The sequence below is a fragment of the Chenopodium album genome, chromosome 16 (assembly GCF_948465745.1).
Source record: "Chenopodium album chromosome 16, dcCheAlbu1.1, whole genome shotgun sequence".
Taxonomy (NCBI): Eukaryota; Viridiplantae; Streptophyta; class Magnoliopsida; order Caryophyllales; family Amaranthaceae; genus Chenopodium; species Chenopodium album.
In genome coordinates this window covers 43,234,190-43,258,215 of record NC_137849.1, presented here as the reverse complement: position 1 = coordinate 43,258,215, position 24,026 = coordinate 43,234,190, and the positions used below count along the sequence as shown (strand labels likewise).

Genomic DNA, 24,026 nt, shown 5'->3' with positions numbered 1-24,026 from the left:
CAGGTTTTTCTTTTTACCACAAAACATATTACTGGAAGGAATTTATTATGATAGCTGATTAATAAAAAAAAAAATCTCTTTAATAAAGAAAACAAACTGATACAATATAATATTTAGTTTATTGCATTTTAAAAAATGAATTTTAATGTTCAATTATATTTACAAAATTTAACAAATGATATTATTTTTATAAAATCACCAATATATTTCATTTTATTTTGTTATACGGAGTAATTTTTTATATACAAACAATCATCCGAGACCACACACTAGTTTATTTGCTAAAAGACAAAGAGGATTTTTCTTATGCATTGTTACTCCAAGCTGCACATCAGTGTCAATGTCCTCCCTCCTTAAACCAATAGGCAATTCCCAATCAAAAAAATATAGTAAATTGGCAAGCATAATATCCAAGCTAGCAACACCAAGATGTAGGCCAGGACATATTCTTCTTCCAGCTCCAAAAGGAATTAGCTCGAAATCTTGTCCTAGGAAATTTATCGAACATTCCAAAAACCTCCCTGGCATAAATAAATCAGGGTCTTTCCAAATTTTAGGATCTCTATTAATAGCCCATAAGTTGACATATAACATAGTCTTGGATTGAATATCATATCCTTCGATGGTGCAATTTTGCAATGTTTCTCGTGGAATCAATAATGGAGTTGCTAGGTGTAATCGGAATGTTTCCTTAACTACTGCCTTGAAATATTTGAGATTTGAGAGATCACCTTCTTCGATAAACCCTTTGTTTTGAATTTCATTCCTAAGCTCGTTTTGAACTTTCTTCATTGCATTGGGATTTTTCAATAACATAGTCATTGCCCAAATTACCATAGCTATACTGGTGTCTGTTCCAGCTAATATGATATCCTGAGAAGTTATGAATATTTAACAATTAATACTTTGTAATATAGACATACTCCGTATATTTTAAACATTTAATTCACGAGAAAACCTAAATTGTTGACCAAGCCACATTTTACTTTAAAATATGAATAACTTGATTTTCATTAAATACATATTTTGAAATATGAAGAACTTGAAAAATGTCTTGCCATTTATGACCTAATCGGACAATGTAAATGTTATTGTACAAGTAAATTACTAGTATGTGTATATGGCCAATATGGGATTACCATATAGTAATTGACCTAGTTTTAAGATTTCACTAGGCCCAAGTGGAGAGCCCATTATCATTTCATCTATTTCCAAAGGTTATGTACATGCTAAGACGGATTAAATTCAACTATGACGTACTATATGAGAGGTGTCAAAATAATAATTAGTTATATTATTTTCACTGAATTCAACTTAATTTTGTTTATTTTTACTGGAACTTTTTTTAAATATTTGACTAGAACTAAGCTTAGTCATACCATATCGCCTATATCTCCTTCGTTCTTCAAAAACTTGTTGCAATTTAAACTCAAAATTCGCAACATACAAAGTTCCAATTTAATTTATTTAATGGTCTCTATCCTCTATCATCCTCGTGGCATCTTTTTATTTTATTTTTTTTTTAAAAAAAACTCCTGTAGTCATATTACTCATATATAGGCTTTTTTATACTTGTGAAATTTTAATATAAATCTTCATACAAAAATAATGCTTTTTCATTTTTTGATAAATGCGTATTCCATAGTAAATGTGTTTAATATTATGGGACGGAGAGAGTATTATATAAATGAGCAAAAGTAAGAATATTTACCATTAATGTTGCCTTAATGTGATCCATAGTGAGGTCAAATGAAAATAAACGCTCTTTCTTGAGATGGAGTAGAATGTCAACCATGTCTTCTCTATCAGATTTAGGCCTCCTTACGTCAAGATGTTCATCAATGACTTCTTCATAAAACTCTTCGAATTTCTTGAATGTTTTCTCAAGTTTCGAATATTTTCCAGCTAGCTTATCAAGCCAGCCGGTGTAAGGGAAGTAATCTGCGAAGAAGAAGCCGGCAATCAAGGTTTGAGCTTCATTCAAAAGGTCATGGAATCTACTCCTTGTCTCTTCATCATCTTCATAACTGTTTATGGAGCGAGGCATAAGAATTTCTTCGTAAGAAAATAGTCACATTTATATATGATAGACAATTTAACATCATGCATTCATGCTCTTGCGTTCACCTCCTAATGAATAAAATTTGTTAGCGAGTTTGGGCAAGAGTAATACGTACCGTTTTCCAAAAGCAATCCTGCATATGGTAGAACATGCACAATTAAACAACAATTCACTCAAATTGACAACTTTATTTTCAGATGAAAGAGATGAGATCTTTTGAATGGTCCTTGAGACTTCTTCGTGTCGAATTGGAGCAAAAGACTTCACTCTCTAGGAACTTAGTAGATGAACCACAAAAATCTTCTTAATTTCTCTATAATACTCACCATATGGAGCAAAAACAACGTCTAAACCATTGTAAGTTAGCCTTTTTCCATCAACCAACACTTTTCTGTTACAAAAGTTTTTATCTTGTATTTGTAACACCTCTTTGGCCATCTTAGCTGATTGTATCACAACCATCGATCGATTTCCAATTCGAAAACTAAAGATAGGGCCATACATTTTTGCTAGCTTGGTAAAGTAGAGATGAGGGTTTATGGGGTCAAATTGGTGAAGATTTCCAATAATAGGAAGGCCTTTAGGTCCGGGTGGTAGATTTAATTGTTCATTTTTTCTGTGTTTTAGATGAAGATAAATGAGAGAAATTGATGCAAGGAATAAGAGGAAGAGTAACATATTTTCTTTTTCTTGCTATTATTCAACTATATATTCATGAAAGTGCTTTATGTGTAGTTAGTTAGAATTTTGCAACTAGGGAGATATATATAGTTAGTAATGTAGTCGGTGAAGTCTAAAGAGTGATGGTATCTTATCATCGAATTTATCACATGCGCTTATTAGGCAGCGTATGGCTCCCCACAAATACTTGGTATTTGGATCACATATTTATATTGTTAATTAATTTTGAATTTTATTTTTATTTTTTTAATACATATTTTACTAAAGGAATTTATTGTTTTATGGCACATTACCAAGTTGAGTAACCGCGTAGCTATAGTACAACCACAACAATTCAGCATATTGCAAATACGAGTAGCATTAACAATGGTTTGTACAAACAATAATAAGTACGAGTAATTGTTTTGTTTTCTTATGGTGTAACCGCATAGCTAGTGCAGCTTGTCTTATTCCAAAATTTGTCTCAAATTGTGTTATCTTTATGTGTATCACTGACTCACTGTGTGTCCAGCCAAAAATTGCAATTTTGCCATATTGAAATACCGAAATAGACTTCTTCTTATCCTTATAGTACCTGTATAATCTATAAGACACAATCCTTTTTTGGCATGTTTTTGTTAAAGTTGATTAGAGTAGGTAAATGAGTGACTTTATTACAATAAAATAATTTTGAATATTAAAATTGGAGAAAGGTTAGATACTACATGCATATATAAATGATTTTGATTAATTTGTCGGTCACATTGCTTAATCTCTTAAAATGCATGTCAAGAAAGTGTGTTGCATTTAAAAGAAAATGAAAGAAATTAGATATACTTCTTGTTATAGATGCACACGATGCATGCGTAAATATATATACAAGAAAACAAAATTAAATTAAAAAGATTTTGTTTGGCATCGTTTTTTGTTTTCAGTTTTTTTGAAAACTAAAAACCAAAAACATGAAACCAGAAAAAAGTGTTTTTACTTTTTTGTTGTAATTTTTCAAAATTACCATGATTTTAATAAGTTTAACTAATTTTTGATCATTATATGACTTATATCTTATGGTTTTGAAAAACAAAAACCAAAAACTGAAAAAACACAACAATGCCAAACAATTAGATTTTTTTTTTTTTTTTTTTTTTTTTTTTTTTAAGGACAGTTTTATTGTATTAGATCAAATCAGATCCATTTATTTCTTTTGACTAATGTGAACCTTTGATAAATTGACTTCTGCTTTCTCCCATGTTCTATCCCACTAGCATTCGATTTTCATTTTATTTTTTATTTTTTAGAGATTCTTTTTTCTTTCCTTGCTCAATGTCGTTTGCTTTCATTCTTCTTAATTGTGTTGCTTCAATTCAATCCAATCCTCATCCCCATTAATTAAATTATATAAGCATAGATTTTTCAAAAAGTGAAAGGACAACAATATTCTATTTTGATGGAAAAAGTAACAGATGAGGAGCATGCGGAAGGCAAAGCAGATTAATGTCCGACAATCAAAACCTCAAAGCTCATGTTACAGAGTTTTTACACTAATTTAAACATTGCATCAAACATACATATTTATGAATTAGGAAAAAAAAAAAAAACCGAAAACAGTTTTACAAAAACAATTTTACTGCACAAAAGCTTAACAAAAAGAGAGAATTAACACTAGTTGAACAAGAAGATGACATATACTTCTGCCAAAATGGCAAGATAATTAGTTTATTTTTAAAACTAATCTGTGAAAAATTGAAAACCGAATGTCGTGAATGACATTGAATTTTTTTTTTCAATGATTTTCAAAAATAAAATCAAATTAAAAGTCAATTTCATCAACGGTTTACATTAATCTAAAGAAATAAATAATTGTGATTTGATATAATACAAAGGCCACAATTTTATTATGGACACTCAAAAGTCATCCTACAATAATACTCCATGCATACTAATAAATTAGTTTTAAATTTTATTAATTTTTTTCGCCAAAAGGCATAATGGATTTTTCTTATGCATGGTAATGCCTGGGAACGTATCATTGTCGATGTCTTCCTTCTTAACACCACTAGGCAATTCCCAATCAAAATAGTACAACAAATTTGCAAGTGCTAATTCCATGTTAGCTACACCAAGATGAATTCCGGGGCATATCCTTCTTCCCGCACCAAATGGGATTAGTTCAAAGTCATATCCTTTGAAATCAATTGAACTTCCCAAAAACCTTTCTGGCATGAATTTTTCCGGGTCTGACCAAATTTCGGGATCTCTTCCAATAGCCCATGCATTCACATACACCAAAGTTTTAGGTAATATATCATATCCTTCAATTGTGCTTTTCATGCACAACTAGCAATGGTGTTGCTGGTTGTAGTCTAAATGTTTCTTTCATTACTGCCTTGAAGTATTCAAGTCCTACGAGGTCACTATTATTGATGCATCCCTTGTGTTGCATGACATTATGAAGCTCTTCTTGTACCTTTTTCATTGAAATAGGATTCTTCATTAGCTCTGCCATTGCCCAAATTACCATGGCTGCACTTGTATCCGTTCCTGCTATTAATATGACCTGCAAAAAGGTTTAATTTAGCAAGTTGCCACCATTAGAGTGATTTCATAAGAATGCATGTAACCAAAAAAAAAAAAAAAAAAAATAGTGTTTTTTAGAAGATGTAAACTAACAACATTAATGTTTTTTGACAAGACAAGAACATTAATGTTAGAATAATAAGTAATTTTATTATGAGAGTCTCATACTAGAAACTATAGTTATGGATCTCCATTGTCTATTATGTGTTTTATCACTAACTTTAAAGCCGTAAATGTCAATGAAATTTATAAAGACAAAAGAAAAATACGTTTGAGGGTGTATTCATGCCAAAGACGACTAGAATATGAAGTACAAGATGAAATAATTACCATTAAAACTGCTTTGATGTGGTCTAATGTGAGCTCGAATGAGCGTTCATTCATGAGTTGGAGTAGAACATCAACGATATCTTCTCCCTCGGATTTAGTCTTGTTTGGGTCAAGATGATCATTAATGATTTCTTCAAAGAATGCATCTAAATCCTTAAATGTCTTCTCAAGTCTAGAGAACTTTCCCGTTAGCTTATCTAGCCACCCTATAATAGAAGGAAAATAATCACTAAAGAAGAAGCTTGTAAACATGGCTTCTGCTTCTCTTATTAGCTTGTGAAATCTGCTACTTGACCTTTCATCATCCTCGTACCTGAATTGAAAGATACAAATTTGAACTAAATCTATGTTTACTCTAGTACAATTTTAATTTTACTAGTAGACCAACTACTACTTGGTTTTGATACAAAGTTCCTAGACAAGTTTATGAGTTGACATTCTCGGATTCTCCTTGTATCGAGTCTCAATCCATATCATGTCATCCATATGCATTTAGAATTTATGCTACAGACTTTGTCAATTTCTAACTCAACCTGAATCCAAAACTAAAGTATTGAGAGAAAACTAAACCAGATTCAAATGGAAGTCAATTGACCAGATTTGACCCAATTATCACATGTCATTGTAATGACATTATGTTTATATATAATCTGAATTGAACCGACCCGTTAATCTACTAGACATGTAACTATATTGATTCATGTCAAATTATATGTTGTAAAAAAAAAAAAAAAAAAAAGTGTATAATGATAAAGGAATATATGGATTTTATATTTGGTTTTACTCGGAATGTCGCCCAAGCCCATTAATATAGTTAAATTGTACGCAGATAATTAAAGTGTATAATGATAAAAAATAATTCAGTGAGTACTTTTTTTCGATAAGGAGAAAAACCCTGACAAGACTTTAATTCTCACGGTTTTTTTCGTTTGATATTCATGAATTAAACACTTTGACAGTGAGGGTGAAAGGGTAAGGGTTCCCCCTTCAAAATATCTCTAGTGAGAATTGAACCCCCTTACCTTGAAGTTGGAAGGTGTAATCTTTTCCACTTGACCAAACTTATCTTGGTTATTTAGTGAGTTATAAAGGTGCATTTAAGGTCTTGTTTGGTTCGCCTTAATTTTGCTTATTTGAACTTATCTGATCTGGTCTGATCTGATCTGAATGTCAGATTTGACCAAACTTTGACCTTAAATATACGGTAATCTATACGGAAAAAATATATCAATTAGGGTCTTGTTAGTTTTGTAATAATGTGTATTTTATTAATATGTGATTTTCATAATTTTTTTATTACGAAATTAAAGATATTTAGTGATAAAAAACTGCATATAAAACGATGATATGATCTAAACTTATTTTTTCTGATCTGATTTGATCTGAACTTATTTTTTTTTATCTGATCAGATCTAAACTTATTTTTTTCTGAAATAAGTAAAAATAAGGTGAACTAAACAAGGTCTTAGTCCAATTTGACTCCTTGAAAATAAATGGATACTTTTATTGTCAAGCCCAGCCTATAATCACGTCTTGAACAATGCCTAGACTCTGCCTTTTATTTTATTTATCGTCACCTTCTTGTACGGAGTACTATCTTTTGTGTGGATTACAATAGGATAAGCTTATCTCAAGTCCTCAATACATGTTCGATCCTACAGTTTTCTAATCTTACACCTAACACGTTAGTTAGATAGTTTAGAAATCATACATAATCGATCTCAAGACTCCCACTGATATGAATTAATGGTACTCACATAGTACACAAAAAGTAGCATGTACTATATGATGAGTAATATGACTTCAAGTCGTTAGTTTTTAACATAAAGTGTTACAGTATAAATTTTGTACACAAATATTTCAAAGCTATGATTATAAAAACCCGAATAATTATTAGAGTTTAATGTAATACCTCTTGCCAAATGCAGTCCTGCATACATTTAATCTTGCAAAGTTCGCTAGGAACTCAGTCAAATTTACGATTTCTGAAGCTTCGGAGAGGGATGAAATTTTTTCGATCATCCTCGATACTTCTTCTTGGCGAATTGGAGCAAAAGATTGAACTCTTTTAGAGCTAAGAAGATGAACAATACTAATCTTTTTAATTTTTATTTGATACTCATTATAAGGGGCAAAAGCTATGTCTAATCCATTATAACTTAACCTTTGAATTCCAACCATAGACGGTCTACTACAAAAGTTAAGGTCTTGTGTGTGTAAGACCTCCCTTGCTAACTTGGCTGATTGCACCACAATGACGGGTACACGTCCAAATCGTAAGCTCAAGATCGGGCCGTAGGTCTTGGCTAGCTCGGCAAAGTAGACATGTGGTTTTGAGGTGTCGAATTGGTGTAGGTTTCCAATGAAGGGGATCCCTTTAGGCCCCGGAGGTGGATGAAATGTCTCATTTTTTCTGCGGTTTGGAAGAAGGAAAAGTACTACTAGGGATAAAATTGCCAGAAAAGAGATTATTATCAACATGATTTTGTTGTAAAACTTAGGGTTAATTGATTTGATATGCGTATATTTTTGTTAGTTGTTGTAACACCATACTAATTATATATAGACAATAGACTAAAGTTTATGATCAATATTGAGAACAAAATTTTCCCTTCTGCAATCTCCATATCACAATATATTACAAGTTGCGTTACATGAAAAGTGACTGGCCATCTTTTATCCACGTGATACCTTGATGTTGTACGACATTATCAAAACTAATCTAGTATAGGTATGATCGTGAAAGTCTGAAAGAACGAAAACACATAGTATTATTTTAGCTTTAAAAAAAATATATTTAATAAATATAAGTTTAGTTCAGTAAAATCAATTTCAATTCAGTAAAAATTACGAATTAGTAACTTAAAGATGAAATATAATAGAGAATCTGTGTTTTAAAAAAAAAAAGAATAGAGAATATGTAAAAATAATTTTAATTCAATGAAATTAATTTTAGTTTAGTAAAATTAATCTTAGTTTAGAAAAAAGAATAGAGAATATGTAAAATTAATTTAAATTCAACAAAAACTATTTTAGCTCAGTAAAAATAATTCCAGTTAAGCTAATATAAGGTGAAGTGAACAAAGTCTTACCTATCTAATGCTAAAACTTATGAAGTTGTCAATCAAAATATTGCTAATTAGTTTTATTATATAACGAGTTTGTAATCTTTTTATATAGAGAGGTAAAAAAAGTAATAATGCGCGTACACGCAATTCAACTTCAAATTTCTTTTATTAGCGAGTAAAGCTATTCAAATCTTTAATAATTAAAAGGGTATCGTTATAAGTAGCCTATATATAAGCATCATATACATTTTTTATATTAAAGTGGTACTCCATTAATTTAAGTTTTTTTTTTTCACCAAAAAAAGTCACGTGCAGATCTGTGTAATTAATTGTCAAATTATTCCTATTTCTCGTATTTTTTTGGTATCTTATGTGTATCCCTTACTCCCTTAGGGTTGTATGTTTATCATTTTCCTAACTAAAATAGCTAACATTCACATGATTCCATAATATTGTCACTCGGAATACTCTCTAACCAAATGTGGGACAGAGCATTTGTCTAAATCTAAAGAGTATTAACTCACAAAGTAAATTGTGTTGAGCTAAAAAATAGGAGTATAAAGGAGAAAAGAGGAAGAGAATAAAAATCATTAAACATTGATCAGGGATGATTTTGAACATATGTAGGATGGTCGATCGCACAAGGTCATTCAGTGTTAGTATTAATAGCCCCACCTCTGACATTGATTCATTCGGTCCATGTTACAACGCAGAGATAGCTCATTAAGCTCAAAATAGGATAGACATTATCTCATGATCAACAAGTCATGCATAACTCACTACCAATCTAAGACTCCACTAACCCAAACTAATCAGACATCAAACTCGAACTATCATTAATAATTTACGTGACACACATACATACGTATGTATAAATGAAATTATTGATAAGGGACATTTAACACACATTCTCATTCATTCTCTAAATCTCAAAAGACAAATGTAAAATCATTAAGATAGAAAAATTATTAGTTACTAGTATATTTCCTTGCCACAAGGCAAAGTGGATTTTTCTTATTCATAGTCAAACCAGGAAGTGTATCAGTGTCAATATCTTCAATTTCCATACCCGCAGGCAATTCCCAGTCAAAAGAGAACAATAAGTTGGCTAGTGCTAGCTCAAAGTTTGCAACAGCAAGAAAAATTCCGGGGCACATTCTTCTCCCAGCACTAAAAGGAATAAACTCGAAATTCTGTCCTTTATAATCAATTAAACTTCCCATAAACCTCTCCGGCATAAATTTCTCTGGGTTCTTCCAATATTCAGGATCTCTTCCAATAGTCCATACATTAACAAACACGAGGGTTTTTGGTAGTATGTCGTACCCTTCTATAGTGCATTTTTCGAGTGTTTCCCTGACTATTAGCATTGGAACTGGAGGACGAAGCCTTAATGTTTCTTTCACCACAGCTTTAAAATACTCGAGCTTTGGCAGATCATCTGTTGATATATAATCCTTGTTTCTTGCTGAATCCCGAATTTCTTTTTGTACTTTCTTCATCGCGGTTGGGCTCTTAATTAGTTCTGTCATCGCCCAAACTACCATTGCTGAGTTTGTATCTGACCCTCCTACGAACATATTCTGTGTAACACATTTTCTGAACCAGTCAGTTTAAAACTGTACAACAACAACAACAAAGCCTTAAGTCTCAAATTAATTTGGGATCTGCTAACATAAATCGTCATTAGACTCTGTCATTTAACAAAAAAATATTGTAAGACAAGAACTTAATTACCATAAGAACTCCTTTGATGTGGTCTAAAGTCAGATCAAAGGTAAAAGCACGCTCTTTTCTAAGGTGTAATAAAACATCAATCAAGTCCTCTGCCTCAGATTTAGGTCGATTCGGGTCAAGATGGTCGCTAATGATTTCATCATAAAACACATCCAAATCTTTGAACGTCTTCTCAAGCCTCGATGATTCACCGGTTAGCTTATCAAGCCAGCCGATGAAAGGAAAATAATCTTTAAAGAAGAAGGCCGCGAACATGGCCTGAACATCCTTTAGAAGGTCTTGAAATCTGCTCCTGTTGGACCCTTCATTTTCATCGTATCTGTGATAAACTTGATATAGTTATATGACACAATGAAGCAAGCAGAGGGGCTACTTAATTAGATATGATTTTAATTCTAAAACATTTTGACAAATTCAAATGTACCTCTAAAACGTACCTCTTGCCAAAAGCAATTCTGCAAATATTGGAGCATGCAAAACTCATTAGCAACTCACTCAAGTTTACAGTTTCTAAACCTGAAGAAATTTGAGTAGAAATCTTGTTTACCATCCTCAAGACTTCCTCTTGTCGAATCGGAGTAAAAGACTCCACTCTTTTAGAACTAAGAAGATGTACAACACATATTTTCTTTATTTCTCTGAAGTATGCATAACTATGGGCAAAAGCTAAGTCTAACCCTTTATAACTTAGTCTTTGTGTTGCAATCATTGATGGGCGGTAACAAAAGTTAAGATCCTGTGTATGAAGGACCTCTTTCGCTGTCTTGGCTGATTGAACCACCACAGCCGGTGCACTTCCGAATCGTGTAGACAAGATTGGACCGTAAATCTTTGCTAGCTTAGCAAAGTAGATGTGAGGTTTTGAAGGGTCGAATTGGTGTAAGTTTCCGATAATCGGAAGCCCTTTAGGTCCAGGAGGAGGATTAAATGGTTCATTATTCCTTCGTTTTCGAATAAGAAAGATAAGAGAGATTGTTGCTAGGAAGATGAGTGGTAGTATCATGATAAATGATCTCCTTGGTTTTGGCTTATGGTGTACTTTGTATTTGCACACTCTATATATAATACTTTTTCGTTTCTATTTAGTTGACCATTTAATTTAGACACATATATTAAGAGGATGAGAGAGAATATTTAAAACAAGTGGATCGGGTATACTAGTAAAAGTAAGGTATAAATTTATCCAAAAAGAAAACTTGTCAATTAAAACCAAATTTTCTTAAAGGAATATGTGTCAACCAAATAAACAGAGGTAAATAGTAGATAAGCACTAAGATTATATTGGATGTACATCATAGTTAATTGTTTTTATCTTTGTTTTCTTGAAAAGTAAAGGTGCACAAATTTTAGAATAGTCTTCTTCTAATTTTGTATTTTAACTTATTTAAGTAATCAAAATAAGAAACGTAATCATATTGATTAGAAAGAAGACAAGAAGTATATAAGCATATTGGAGAGTTGATGATTAACAAGCATAGTCATGGCAGCGCCGCCATGTAGTCTATAAAAACTTTTAAAAATACTCCCTCCGTTCCTTATTTATATTCCTGCTTTTTTTATTGGGTATTTTAAAATTACATTCTTACTTTTCTTTTTTAGTAAGTAAATTTTTTACCAAATATTCCAAATTATCCCTATTTTTCTGTTTTGTAATTAATGCTTTTTTTTTATTTTCTCACCCTTATTTTCTCATTCTCACTCTTATTAATGCCTTTAAAAAATTCAGAATCCATGTGCATCACTTTAGATGAATATAATTGGTCCTTTTATTTTTCACCAAAAAATGTTATTGGTCCTTTTTCTTTTTAAAGGATTGATGACATGTGCATCATTAAATATTATTCAATCTTTGTTTTATTCAAAGACATCAGTTAATGTCTTGTAATTCCTATTGTACTTTGTTTTATTGTTCTTTGTTTTATTCCAAGTTTCTTAATTCCCGTGTAATTTTAGAAATAGGAATGTAAAAAAGGGACGGAGGGAGTACTAGTTTTGTGTCCCGATAATATCCCATGCTCGCATTGTTATTGAATTTTATCCTAAAAATCTATCAAATTCTATTTAAGATAGGGAAATTTTGCAAAAAAAAACACCATCTTTATAAGACATTTTATGCAGAAACCACCCTATAATTTATTTTATTTTATTTTTATTTTTTGGTAATAACACACCTTAATCATTTTTTTTTTTTGCAATGACACATCTTAATCAATTTTTTTTGCAATGACACACCTTTCGTCGGAAAAAGAGGATTTGACCTTATTTTTCGAAGTTGACCTGACCACGTGTGAGTCACAAAACCTCTTAAAACCAATCTCCAACTACGCCAACCACCAGAATGCCACTGAAATCGCCTTACCCACCCCATCGAAATCGCCGTACCCACCCCACCACCACCGAAACCACTCTCTCTGGTGGCGTTCTAGTGGGTGGTGTAGTTGAAGAGTGGTTTTAAGAGGTTACGTGCCTCGCACGTAGTCGGGTCGACATCAGGAAACAGGGTTAAACCCTCTTTTCTGGCCAAAGATGTGACATTGTAAAAAAATTTGATTAAGGTGTGTCATTGCAAAAAAACAAAATTTATAAGGTAGTTTTTGCAAAAAACTAATTATAAAAGGTGTTTTTTTTTTTTTTTTTTTTTTTTTTTTTTTTTTTTTTTTTTGCAGAATTTCCTTAAGATGATTAAATTAACTTTCTTATAAACATTTCTCCATTTATTTGTTGATTAATTTTATATTTTAATCAATTAAAATTTATGTAGTTTATGAATCTTATTTTTAAATAAAACAAAATTTTGTGATGTAAAAATGATTGATGGATATGATACTTAAATTTGTGATTTCAATCTCAGACAAATGAAAAAATTAATTTTCAAATTATTTGATTTTTTTAATAAACTCAAGTGTTACTTAAATACATCAACAAACAACAAATTCCTTCAAAAAAAAAAAAATACTTCCTCCGTTAACTATTAATTGCAACAAAAGGGTATTATTTGTGAGATATAAAATAAACATGTGTTGCAAATCTTGCAATTAATATTTAACAAAGGAAGAACTAACAAATATCGTATTTTTAATTCATCAACCCTTCTTGTGTGCATGTGACCGCTTGTAAAACAATAAATCCTATAACACTGAATGAGTAACTTTTATAATACTGACGAACTAACCCATATAATACTGATCGAGTAATCCTCATATCACTAAAGAAGTAACTAACCCCTATAATGACGGAATACATATAAAAATTTGTATTTTTTTAATTAAATAAAAAAAATAAAAAAAAAGTATCATTAATAGAGATTTGATCAATTTTTTACTTTTATTTTTTTTACATGTGCAGCAAACGTGCTTATATTTTGTAAATTAATAATTCGTAACAGTACATCATATTGTTAATAATCCTACAATATAAGTTATCATTAATAAGTTGTGACACATTCACAACCAATGTATAACTTAAATAATTGATGAGGAACATGTAACACATATATCACTCTCAGAAGATGAACATGAATCATTAAGATCAAGATTATAGAAAGATTATAAACTATGTATATTTCCTTGCCACAAGGCAAAGTGGATTTTTCTTGTGCATAGTTACACCAGGCAGTGTATCAGTGTCAATATCTTCCATTTTCATACCATCAGGTAATTCCCAGTCAAATGAGAATAATAAGTTGGCTAGTGCTAGCTCAAAGTTTGCAACACCAAGAAGCATTCCAGGACACATTTTTCTTCCAGCACCAAAAGGAATAAACTCGAAATCCTGCCCTTTGTAATCGATTGAACTTCCCATAAACCTCTCGGGCATGAATACTTCCGGGTCCTTCCAATATTCAGGATCTCTTCCGATAGTCCATACATTTACAAAGACGAGGGTCTTTGGTAGTATATCGTACCCTTCTATAGTGCATTTTTCGAGCGTTTCCCTGACTATTAGCACTGGAGCTGCTGGATGGAACCTTAACGTTTCTTTGATCACGGCTTTGAAATACTCGAGCTTTGGCAGATCATCTGCTGATGCATAACCCTTGTTGCCTGCTAAACCTCTAAGCTCTTTTTGTACTTTCTTCATCGCGGTTGGGTTCTTAATTAGTTCTGTCATAGCCCAAACTACCATGGCTGCGCTTGTATCTGTTCCTGCTACAAACATGTTCTGTGAAGCATAAATTCAGAACCATTTAATTTAAAAACAATTTATTACAAAGATTAAATTTGTAAGACAGGAACTTAATTAATTACCATAAGAACTCCTTTAATGTGGTCTAAAGTCAGATCAAAAGTAAAGGCACGCTCTTTTCTAAGGTGTAGCAAAACATCAATGATGTCCTCTGTCTCAGATACAGGGCGATTCGGGTCAAGATGGTCGTAAATAATTTCATCATAAAACACATCCAAATCTTTGAACGTCTTCTCAAGCCTTGAAGATTGTCCGGTTAGCTTATCGAGCCAGCCGATGGAAGGGAAATAATCCGTAAAGAAGAAGGCTGTAAACATGGCCTGAGCATCATTCAGAAGGTTGTGAAATCTGCTTCTGTTGGACCCTTCATTTTCACCGTACCTGTGATACATTTGAATCAAACTATAAGGTACTTTGTTCAACTTTTTCCTTTTTGTGTTCATGCTTTGCAATTTTTTTGTGTGTGCTCCACGTATTATTTTGCATAGCCAAATTTTAATCTAAGCTATTAGGGATGTTGAATGAGATAAAAGCATTTCACTTTAATTCCCCCGATCTAAACTTAATTTGTTTAAAAATTGCTCCTAGTTTATAATACATGTCTAAAAAAGGTGTAGAGTCTAGACACTCTACTATTTTTTAAGTATTACTCCTTCGGTCCTTCCATCCCTTTATTTTTGCCTCATTGCCATTTTTTGGGTCAAACTTTAAAAACTTTTACTATAAATTACCGTTAATCTATAAAAGATAATATAGTCATGAGTGGTCTTGTTAGATTCGTCTCATTGCATATTTTATTAATATCACATTTTCATAATTTTTACATGTATGTAAATAAAGTTATAGACGTTTTAAGAAACGTCTTGGAGACTGTGCATAGTCAAATAGGGCAAAAATTTAGGGACAGAGGGAGTACTTCTGATTTTGTATATCTATTGTATTATTTTATTATATCCTTTATATTCTTTTGTTTTATCCCATACTAGTTTTGTGCCCCCGGCAATGCTCGGGTTATTTATTGATTTTAAGATAATTTTTTAAAATCTATATGCCAAATTGATACAAACATTGTTATATAAAAGATGTATATCCTTTTTTGTTAAGGATATATTTTAACATAAGATACCATTGATTGAAAGGTGTTTTTTCTGTGTGACTGGCCACAACATGTAGTCGGAGTTACTTCTAGGGGTTACTTATTCAGAGGCTACTCAGTCAATCAGGGTGTACTTTTTTACAGGGGTTACTTATTCAGGGGTTATTCAGTCGTTTAGAAATTACTTATAGGGGTTAATCGGTCGGTCATGGGTTACTTACAAAGGTTACTTATAAGTAACCCTTGGTGTGGCTAACCACACATAAAAATTTGTGTTAATCTATATAATAGCACAATATAATATACACTCTATATGAGAAAACTATTTATGTAATTCAAATTTTTTACTCATAAAATAATAATCACTTGACAATCAAACTTGTTAATAAATTCAAAAAAAAAAAAAAAATAGTACTTCTACTCATAAAACTGTGTGTGGGAGGGATTAAAAGAATATATCCTTAAAATTTGTTTAACAATAGTAGCATGGTCATAGCAATTAAAAGAAATCGATTTGGAGTTACACTTATTTTAATGTTATTGGTTGATATTTTTATGATAAGCTGGGATTATAATGTATATAAGAAATGTTGGATTTTTTAAAAGTATAAAAGTTAAAAAGCATATTAAATTATATTAAAGATCGTAAATAGGTTTCTTAAATTTTGAAAATTTTATTATGCAAACTATAACTATAGTTGTAACATGAAAATGTACAATCAATTGTATTCTAATTAATCTAGTGCACTTTGTATTAGACCTATTGTTTCAATCAAATTACATTTTAAGTCACAAACAACACTTGTAATTTATATTTAATGTGGTGGTTTAGGCAGAACTTTCTAAGGTTACCCTTTTAGGCGAACAAAAACATTACAGGTCTTTGAGCCTAGGCATAACTCTCAAAAGGGAAGAAGAGAAAGCACATACTAGTATATAGGTAATAGGTGAACCTACATGCGAGTGTGCGACCATACAGGTTTACTATTCAGTTGCGATGATCTTTGAATTCTTGAATAATAAGTTGCTAATTGAGTCCAAGGGGTGCCTTAATCATACAAAACAGAGGAAACATATACCCTAAAAAGCACAATTTATACTACTGTTGCATGATATTTGAATTCACATCTTAAAGGTGATATATACACCTTAAATTCAGTTGTTGTCTTGAGTTAGTTGGGAGCTAGTCTCCTTTTTGGATCGTTGTAAAAATAATAATAATTAAAAAAATAGTCCTTAAATTTATAAAAATAATTTTTGAAATTTATAATTTAGTTTATACATATAAAATATTGGAATTTTATCTAACAAAATTTATCTAAATCCATCCAACATGTTTAAAATTATCCTACGTGTCATATATTAATAATTAATAGATGCCTACGTGGCGCGACACTTGGCGAAAAGTTGAAATGCCAAGTGTCGCTATCTCGTGACCTAGCTAAAAGTTTAGCTTTATATATTAATTGTTATTATTATATTATGTAGTTCTTCTATGTTTTTGTAATATTTGTTAATCTTTTATCAGGGACACATAAATTTTTGTTTTAACATATACAAAGCATTATTCTTAAATTAATTTTAGCGTATTTTTAATTGTTATAATATTAATATTGTATACAGTATTATTTATTAATTTTACATTATGGGCATCACCATACCGAGCATTTAATATTCCACTTTGAAAGGAGGGGTGGATGAGATTCAAAAGTTAAAACCCAAGATTGGTTTATATACTCTATCACATACTCATATATTATAATAACAAAATTAAAATATAAACCATTATATATTATTAATACTAATAAAGATCATAATAACATATTGTAATGAATATTATTTAAATTTAACTTGCATGATTCAAAGACAAATTTTGAAAAATGAAATTTTGAATTTCGAAAATGAAATCGTACATTATAGTTGTAATCTGGTAATATAATTTAGAGAGAGATTATTTCTGAGAAACTGTTTTTTTTAAAAAATAAAAATAAAAATAAACATTAAATATGAGGTAAAAAATATACATAGTAGTAATTATATTTTAATTATTTAAAATAGACACTAAAAAATTATCGTATTCATTATATTTTAATAATATGTCTTTATCACTTTAGATATACACTTTTTTTTTTGAAAGAGATTAGATATACATTGCTTACAATTCTGTAATATTCTCTTTTTTTATTTTTTTTAGAACAGATGTATCATGCTCATGATACATCCACCTATACGAACTAGACAATATTTTGAGTGGTTCAGAGTTACTTCGTAATTGATAATAAGACGTAGGGGTTTCTTTATCATAGATTCATAGTTAATGGGAATGATGATTGAATGGATCATTAATTTATATAATGTGTAAATGAGAATTTTTTTTTGTCCTTAGAAATTATTGCCAAAGAAGATTCAACATTTTATTACTTGTTTGTATACATAGTCAAACATCGTATATGAATATTGCAAAACAGAGAATATTCCACTTAATTTGCAAAACAGAGGAGTAACTGCAGTACTAGTTATGTAAGCTTAATTTAGTCGTAGTAGACATAATGATCATTCTTAGTACTACGGTTTAATAAAATTTAAATCAGGTCATAATTACAAATAGTAATTCACTAATACATACCTCTTGCCAAAGGCAATTCTGCAAATATTAGAGCTTGCAAAACTCATTAACAACTCGCTCAAGTTAATAGTTTCTAAACCAGAAGACGAAGAAATTTGAGTAGAAATCTTGTTTACCATCCTCAAGACTTCTTCTTGTCGAATCGGAGTAAAAGAATCCACTCTTTTAGAACTAAAGAGATGAACAACACATATTTTCTTTATTTCTCTGAAGTATCTAAAGCTTTGGGCAAAAGTTATGTCTAGCCCTTTATAACTTAGTCTTTGTGTTGCTATCGTTGATGGACGGGAACAAAAGTTAAGATCCTGTGTATGAAGGACCTCTTTCGCCGTCTTGGCTGATTGAACCACTACAGCTGGTGTACTTCCAAATCGTGCAGTCAAGATTGGACCGTAAATCTTTGCTAACTTAGCAAAATAGATATGAGGTTTTGAAGGGTTGAATTGGTGCAAGTTTCCGATAATAGGAAGCCCTTTAGGTCCAGGAGGAGGATTAAATGGTTCATTCTTCCTTCGTTTTCTAACAAGGTAGATAAGACCGATTGTTGCTAGGAAGATAAGTAGTACTATCATGTTATATGGATTTCAATGGTTTTGGCTTATGGTACGGTTTTAAGGTTTTTCTTGCAACTACCTATGCGGCTATGCAACACTCCGTACTATCTATGTATTTTAAATAGCAAATTAATGATTCAGTTCTTATCACTTGACCCATCTCAAGTCTTTCGGTTAAGTTGGCAATTCTTGGTCCATGATGAAGGTTTTGTAAGTCTCTCTTGGTTTTACCGGCTCTGAAGTCAATGGTGTTATGCAATTGGTGGTCTTCATCACAAATCCATATCTTGGTCCTCATCCACGTTACACAAGGTTGCTTGTTTGATGTTAGTGTGTTTAGTTTGGTGTGTTAGCTTGTTTTTAGTTACTTTTAGGCTTTTAGCTCTCTTAGGTATAATTTGCTCTTTATATATGAAATTCTCATTGTCCGAAAAAAATAGCAGATTAATTAGTAGTCCATTGATTTATATTAATTTCTAAGAGATCGACTGTTTGGACAATGACCGGTATGATAGGTGATAATTAATTAGTAGTCTGTATGGGTTTTTTATTATTATTATTATTGATATAAGCCTAAATGGATTAATGATTTTTTTTTTGTTTGGTACTGTAGTTGTATAATGTGATAAAAATATAAATTGAATGAATAATATATATATATATATTGAAACGTGTCCAGAAAATATTTCAATAAATAATTAATAGTATTTTTATTACTAATATGTTAAAAAAATTATAAACATTGATATTAAAGTAGTAAATTGAGAAGAATTTATAATCAATTTTTTTTTGTGATTATTAATTAGATAAAATTCAATTTTTTGCTTGGTCATTGGTAATTATTGTTATTTAAATTAAACGTTACATTATGATATTGTAATAATCTTGTTTTATTCACTATCATCCTCAATCCTCAATTCCTCATACTTCTATTCTATAAATTTTCACAGTACGAAACACCATTTTAAATGTAACTATCATCATTTTAAAAAAATAGCATAAAAAAGTCGGGATACAAGTAATTTTTTTTAAATATTATACCCTAACAAATTTACAAAGTATTGTATATATTATTTGAGGACTTAGGGTCAATGACATGCATAATTTTTTTTTTTTAGCCAAAAACTACGAGAGAGGGCCACCCATCATATCACAAGAATGGAGAGCTGTGAGGAGTCGAACTCCCATTACTTTGGGGGGGGGGGGGGGTGGAATGGAGGGACTAACCATCCCTCCATATCCTCACTCTTCATGACATGCACAACATTGAATTAGAGAGTTGATGATGAATCTGACAAACATAGACATATTATAAGATTACCAAATTGCCCTTATTTATTTTAATTATTAGTACTCCCTTAGTCTCACATTATAGTTCATGTTTTCTATTTTGAAAATCCAAAATTTTGTTCCTATTTCCATTTTTAGATGGTATGTAAGATCATTATAGCTTTTTTTTTTTTTTTTTGAAAAAAAAAAATTGTTCATTGATTTTAAATTACCCTTGAACTTTACACCTGCCTTATACTTTTTTTCATTTTCACTCTTTAACTTTTGTCTATAATTGTATTTTTCACTTTTTTTAATGAAGTTCATCTATTTTCTCCTCCCATTTCTATCTTAAAAAACACAAACAGAAACTACAAACCGAGACTGAGGAGGTTTTTTTTTTTTTTTTTTTTTTTTTTTTTTTTTTGTTGTGTGCGAGTGAGACACTTCTCTTTTTAACCAAATTCCACGTGACTATATTTTGGCTCAGGTATATATCATCATGGTTAGTCAAAATTTAACGCATACTATATTATTCCACTTAATTTGCAAAACAGAGGAGTAAGTACCCTAATATATGGTTATGTAAACTTAGTTTAGTCGTAGTAGACATGATGATTCTGTACAGTTCAACAAATTTCAAATCAAAAGGACATTACTAATTATAAGCAATAATACATACCTCTTGCCAAAAGCAATTCTGCAAATATTGGAGCTTGAAAAACTCATTAACAACTCGCTCAAGTTAACAGTTTCTAAACCTGAAGAAATTTGTGTAGAAATCATGTTTACCATCCTCATGGCTTCTTCTTGTCGAATCGGAGTAAAAGATTCCACTCTTTTCGAACTAAGAAGATGTACAACACATATTTTCTTTATTTCTCTGAAGTATCCATAACTTTGGGCAAAAGCTAAGTCTAACCCTTTATAACTTAGTCTTTGTGTTGCGATCAATGATGGGCGGTAACAAAAGTTAAGATCCTGTGTATGAAGGACCTCTTTCGCCGTCTTGGCTGATTGAACCACCACAGCTGGTGCACTTCCAAATCGTGTAGTCAAGATTGGACCGTAAATCTTTGCTAACTTAGCAAAGTAGATGTGAGGTTTTGAAGGGTCGAACTGGTGTAAGTTTCCGATAATAGGAAGCCCTTTAGGTCCCGGAGGAGGATTAAATGATTCATTCTTCCTATTCTTTCGAAGAAGAAAGATAAGAGAGATTGTTGCTAGGAAAATGAGTAGTAGTATCATGCTATAGGAATGATATGATTCCCTTGGTTTTTGGCTTAGGGTGTATTATGTAATATGTACTCTGTAGACTGTAGTAGCAGAAAAGTAAAGGTACGCCAAATTAAGAATAGTCTTCTTCTAACATTGTAATTTAACTCATTAAATTAACTTTAAAAGATAATCTATTATATTAGAGTTACATGACAACACACTTGACCCGACCCAATTCGAAAGATATTCTATTCATATTTTAATTCGACAAAATATTTTAGTATGAATCAACTATAAAAATTGACTTGACTCGACCCTCACTAAACCCGAAGCCAATTCAAACATCTAAATTGACATCTCTAGGTATGTTATTATGACATGTAGCATATGACTTTTTATTTTTATTATTGTTATTTATTCGTATAAGTTTAGATTTTTTTAACGTGTTGATGTTTTAGTCAACAAATTCAAAAATAATCATAAGAGGACAAAGATGGGTTTTATTTTGTTTAAATTATAAACATACATAATTAGCCGTTTAATTTGAATTTTTATGAATCGAGATGTACGTCCCACATAATTATATACAGTAAATAAATAGTGTAGTAATCATTGCTTAGCTGTATTTTATTGAATTATTTCAGCTTATAGAGAGTGTAATTGAAATTTTGTTCAACAATAGCGACCGACGACCGAGCAAAAACCAATAATATTTCAAGATAGTGTGTAGTTGTGATATACATGTTTTATCCATATTTTACCCTCATTCTATAGCTATTTTCGTATGGTTTTTGAGCTTTACGGAGCTATTTCTCACTAACATTCTCTTCTCTAGTGTGGCTTGGTCTATTTAATTGATTGTAGGCACATGAAGATTTCCGGATGATTTGAACTTGTTTTGAATAGCCACGAGAACTTATTAAGATAGAGGAGCGTTTTTCCCGTGTCCGCCCTGGCAGGCAACATTGTCCTGGCAGCCAGGGCGAAGGAAGGAAAAGAGAAGAACATTGTGGAAGAGATGGAGAGTTCGACTCCCTATCGCCCGGGCCGGGCAGCATTGCCCTGGCAGACCGGGCGGACAAATCTTGGCACGAGAAGGGTCACTTGAAGAAGCCGCAACTTAATTTTGCTTCTCGCGCCCGACCGGGCAGCATTGCCCTGGCTGCCCGGGCAAAGTGTCGGCGACCTATTTTTCCTACTTTTTTCGGGATTTATTATTTTGGGGGTTATAAATACCTCTTGTAAACCCCGATTAAGCAACTTAGTTATTATTTTCCAGCTTTAAAACCTTCATTAGAACCCTAATACTCTCTCTAGATCTAGATTAAATTGCATTTTCAAGTTTTGATCTTTGTTCATCAACAATTGGTACTTTTCTTCATTCAAGTAATTGGTATTCATCTTTACTTCTTCTTTTATTTTTATTTGTTTATTAATCATGTTTTCTTCATTGAATATTGTTTTTGCTTTCGTTAATATGTGTGAGTAGTTTCCTTATTCCAAGATCTAGCGGAACCCGAATATGATTGATGCATGATTTAATTCTTTCTAATGATAATTGCAATTGGTATGCTTAATTGATTGTGCTCATGCCAATACTAGATTAGGGATAATTGGTATTGTTATTAATCCATTGTTTTAATCGCAACGGGAGTTGGGTTTTGACGGGTTGAATAAATCAATTAAGGGTTTGAAGTTCATCACGGAAGTAGTTGAATGGATGATTAGGAAGTTAGGGTGATGTGTTCAAAATCTTTAATTTACATGATTCCACGGAAGTGGGCTTGATTGTGATTAGGGAAGCCATTGATAACTCGGAAGAGACCATTGTATTCAGGGATTACTTTTCCTCTTTAATCAATTGAATTATTTGTTAGGGGTAGAACGACTATTGCATTAATCGTATTCATGGTGATGCTTGATCTTGGATGTTTTTAGCATTGATTTGTCATATTGCTTAGATTTAATTGTTTTAATTAGTTCTTTAGTTATTGATTCTCACTTATTTGATTTGGTTACTTGCTTAGTATTTGCTTGAGTCTATTTAATTAGTTGAATCGTAGTCTCTTGGGATCCGACCCTTGCTTGCCTGTCTACATAGTAGTGGTCTAGTTAGGTTTATTTTTGTTAGGTACGCGACACGCCTATCAAGTTGCGTATTAACATCACATATGCCATATGAGAGGCCAAAGGCCACAATTCTTTTATTTCACTCTCTTTTGATATAGTACTGTGTTACTGTATTAGTTTAGTAAGCTTGTTTACAATAGTAATTAAAGATCAATTTTTAAATATTTACTATATATATACTTCCTCTATTCCTTAAAAATCTTTTCATCTACATTTATATTTGTATCAATCGGAATGAGAGTAGGGGATAGCTCAAGTGGTTAGAACTCCCCTTCCGGTTCCAGGTGATCTTGGGATCGATTTTCATCCCCCGCCCTTGTAGCTCTCTAAACACCAAAAAAAAAAAAAGTTGTATCATTGGGAACCAAATCCAACATACTATATATTTTATTGATTAGTAAGGTCATTATTTATACATATAATCATCCACTTATTTCAACAGTAAAAACCCATCATAAATTGAAAATACATACAAAGCTTATAATATAAAAACTTTTTCTTGGGGGGAAGGGTG

The 24,026-nt window shown here is 31.3% G+C and overlaps 2 protein-coding genes and 3 pseudogenes across 3 annotated transcripts; all 5 read right to left on the bottom strand.

Moving 5' to 3' along the window:
• Positions 1-252: 252 nt before the first annotated feature.
• On the bottom strand, positions 253-2,749 carry LOC145584354 (cytochrome P450 83B1 pseudogene; annotated as a pseudogene).
• Positions 2,750-4,471: 1,722 nt separating this feature from the next.
• On the bottom strand, positions 4,472-8,162 carry LOC145585438 (6,7,8-trihydroxycoumarin synthase-like; annotated as a pseudogene). The gene is made up of 3 exons (XR_014100657.1): positions 7,542-8,162; positions 5,630-5,942; positions 4,472-5,279 (listed from the first exon to the last, which is right to left on the bottom strand). The product of XR_014100657.1 is annotated as a 6,7,8-trihydroxycoumarin synthase-like (transcript).
• Positions 8,163-9,533: 1,371 nt separating this feature from the next.
• LOC145585437 (cytochrome P450 83B1-like) lies at positions 9,534-11,448 on the bottom strand. The gene is made up of 3 exons (XM_081642137.1): positions 10,872-11,448; positions 10,435-10,753; positions 9,534-10,280 (listed from the first exon to the last, which is right to left on the bottom strand). Exons 1-3 carry the CDS (start codon positions 11,435-11,437, stop codon positions 9,666-9,668), a joined length of 1,500 nt encoding a protein of 499 aa, XP_081498263.1. The 5' UTR covers positions 11,438-11,448; the 3' UTR covers positions 9,534-9,665.
• Positions 11,449-13,986: 2,538 nt separating this feature from the next.
• Positions 13,987-18,913, bottom strand: LOC145585436 (cytochrome P450 83B1-like). Its single transcript, XM_081642136.1, has 3 exons — positions 18,342-18,913; positions 14,682-15,000; positions 13,987-14,595 (listed from the first exon to the last, which is right to left on the bottom strand). The coding sequence occupies exons 1-3, from the start codon at positions 18,911-18,913 to the stop codon at positions 13,987-13,989; spliced, it is 1,500 nt and encodes a 499-aa protein (XP_081498262.1).
• Positions 18,914-20,137: 1,224 nt separating this feature from the next.
• Positions 20,138-21,412, bottom strand: LOC145584353 (cytochrome P450 83B1 pseudogene; annotated as a pseudogene).
• Positions 21,413-24,026: the final 2,614 nt, after the last annotated feature.

Bases quoted from the DNA above. Each gene is read 5' to 3' on its own strand.
- LOC145585437 (XM_081642137.1), bottom strand. From the start codon at position 11,437: ATGATACTACCACTCATCTTCCTAGCAACAATCTCTCTTATCTTTCTT. The intron at 10,754-10,871 runs GTACGTTTTAGA...AGTTTATCACAG, and splicing joins AGAATTGCTTTTGGCAAGAG to ATACGATGAAAATGAAGGGT. The intron at 10,281-10,434 runs GTAATTAAGTTC...TGTGTTACACAG, and splicing joins ACATCAAAGGAGTTCTTATG to AATATGTTCGTAGGAGGGTC.
- LOC145585436 (XM_081642136.1), bottom strand. From the start codon at position 18,913: ATGATAGTACTACTTATCTTCCTAGCAACAATCGGTCTTATCTACCTT. The intron at 15,001-18,341 runs GTATGTATTAGT...AATGTATCACAG, and splicing joins AGAATTGCCTTTGGCAAGAG to GTACGGTGAAAATGAAGGGT. The intron at 14,596-14,681 runs GTAATTAATTAA...TATGCTTCACAG, and splicing joins ACATTAAAGGAGTTCTTATG to AACATGTTTGTAGCAGGAAC.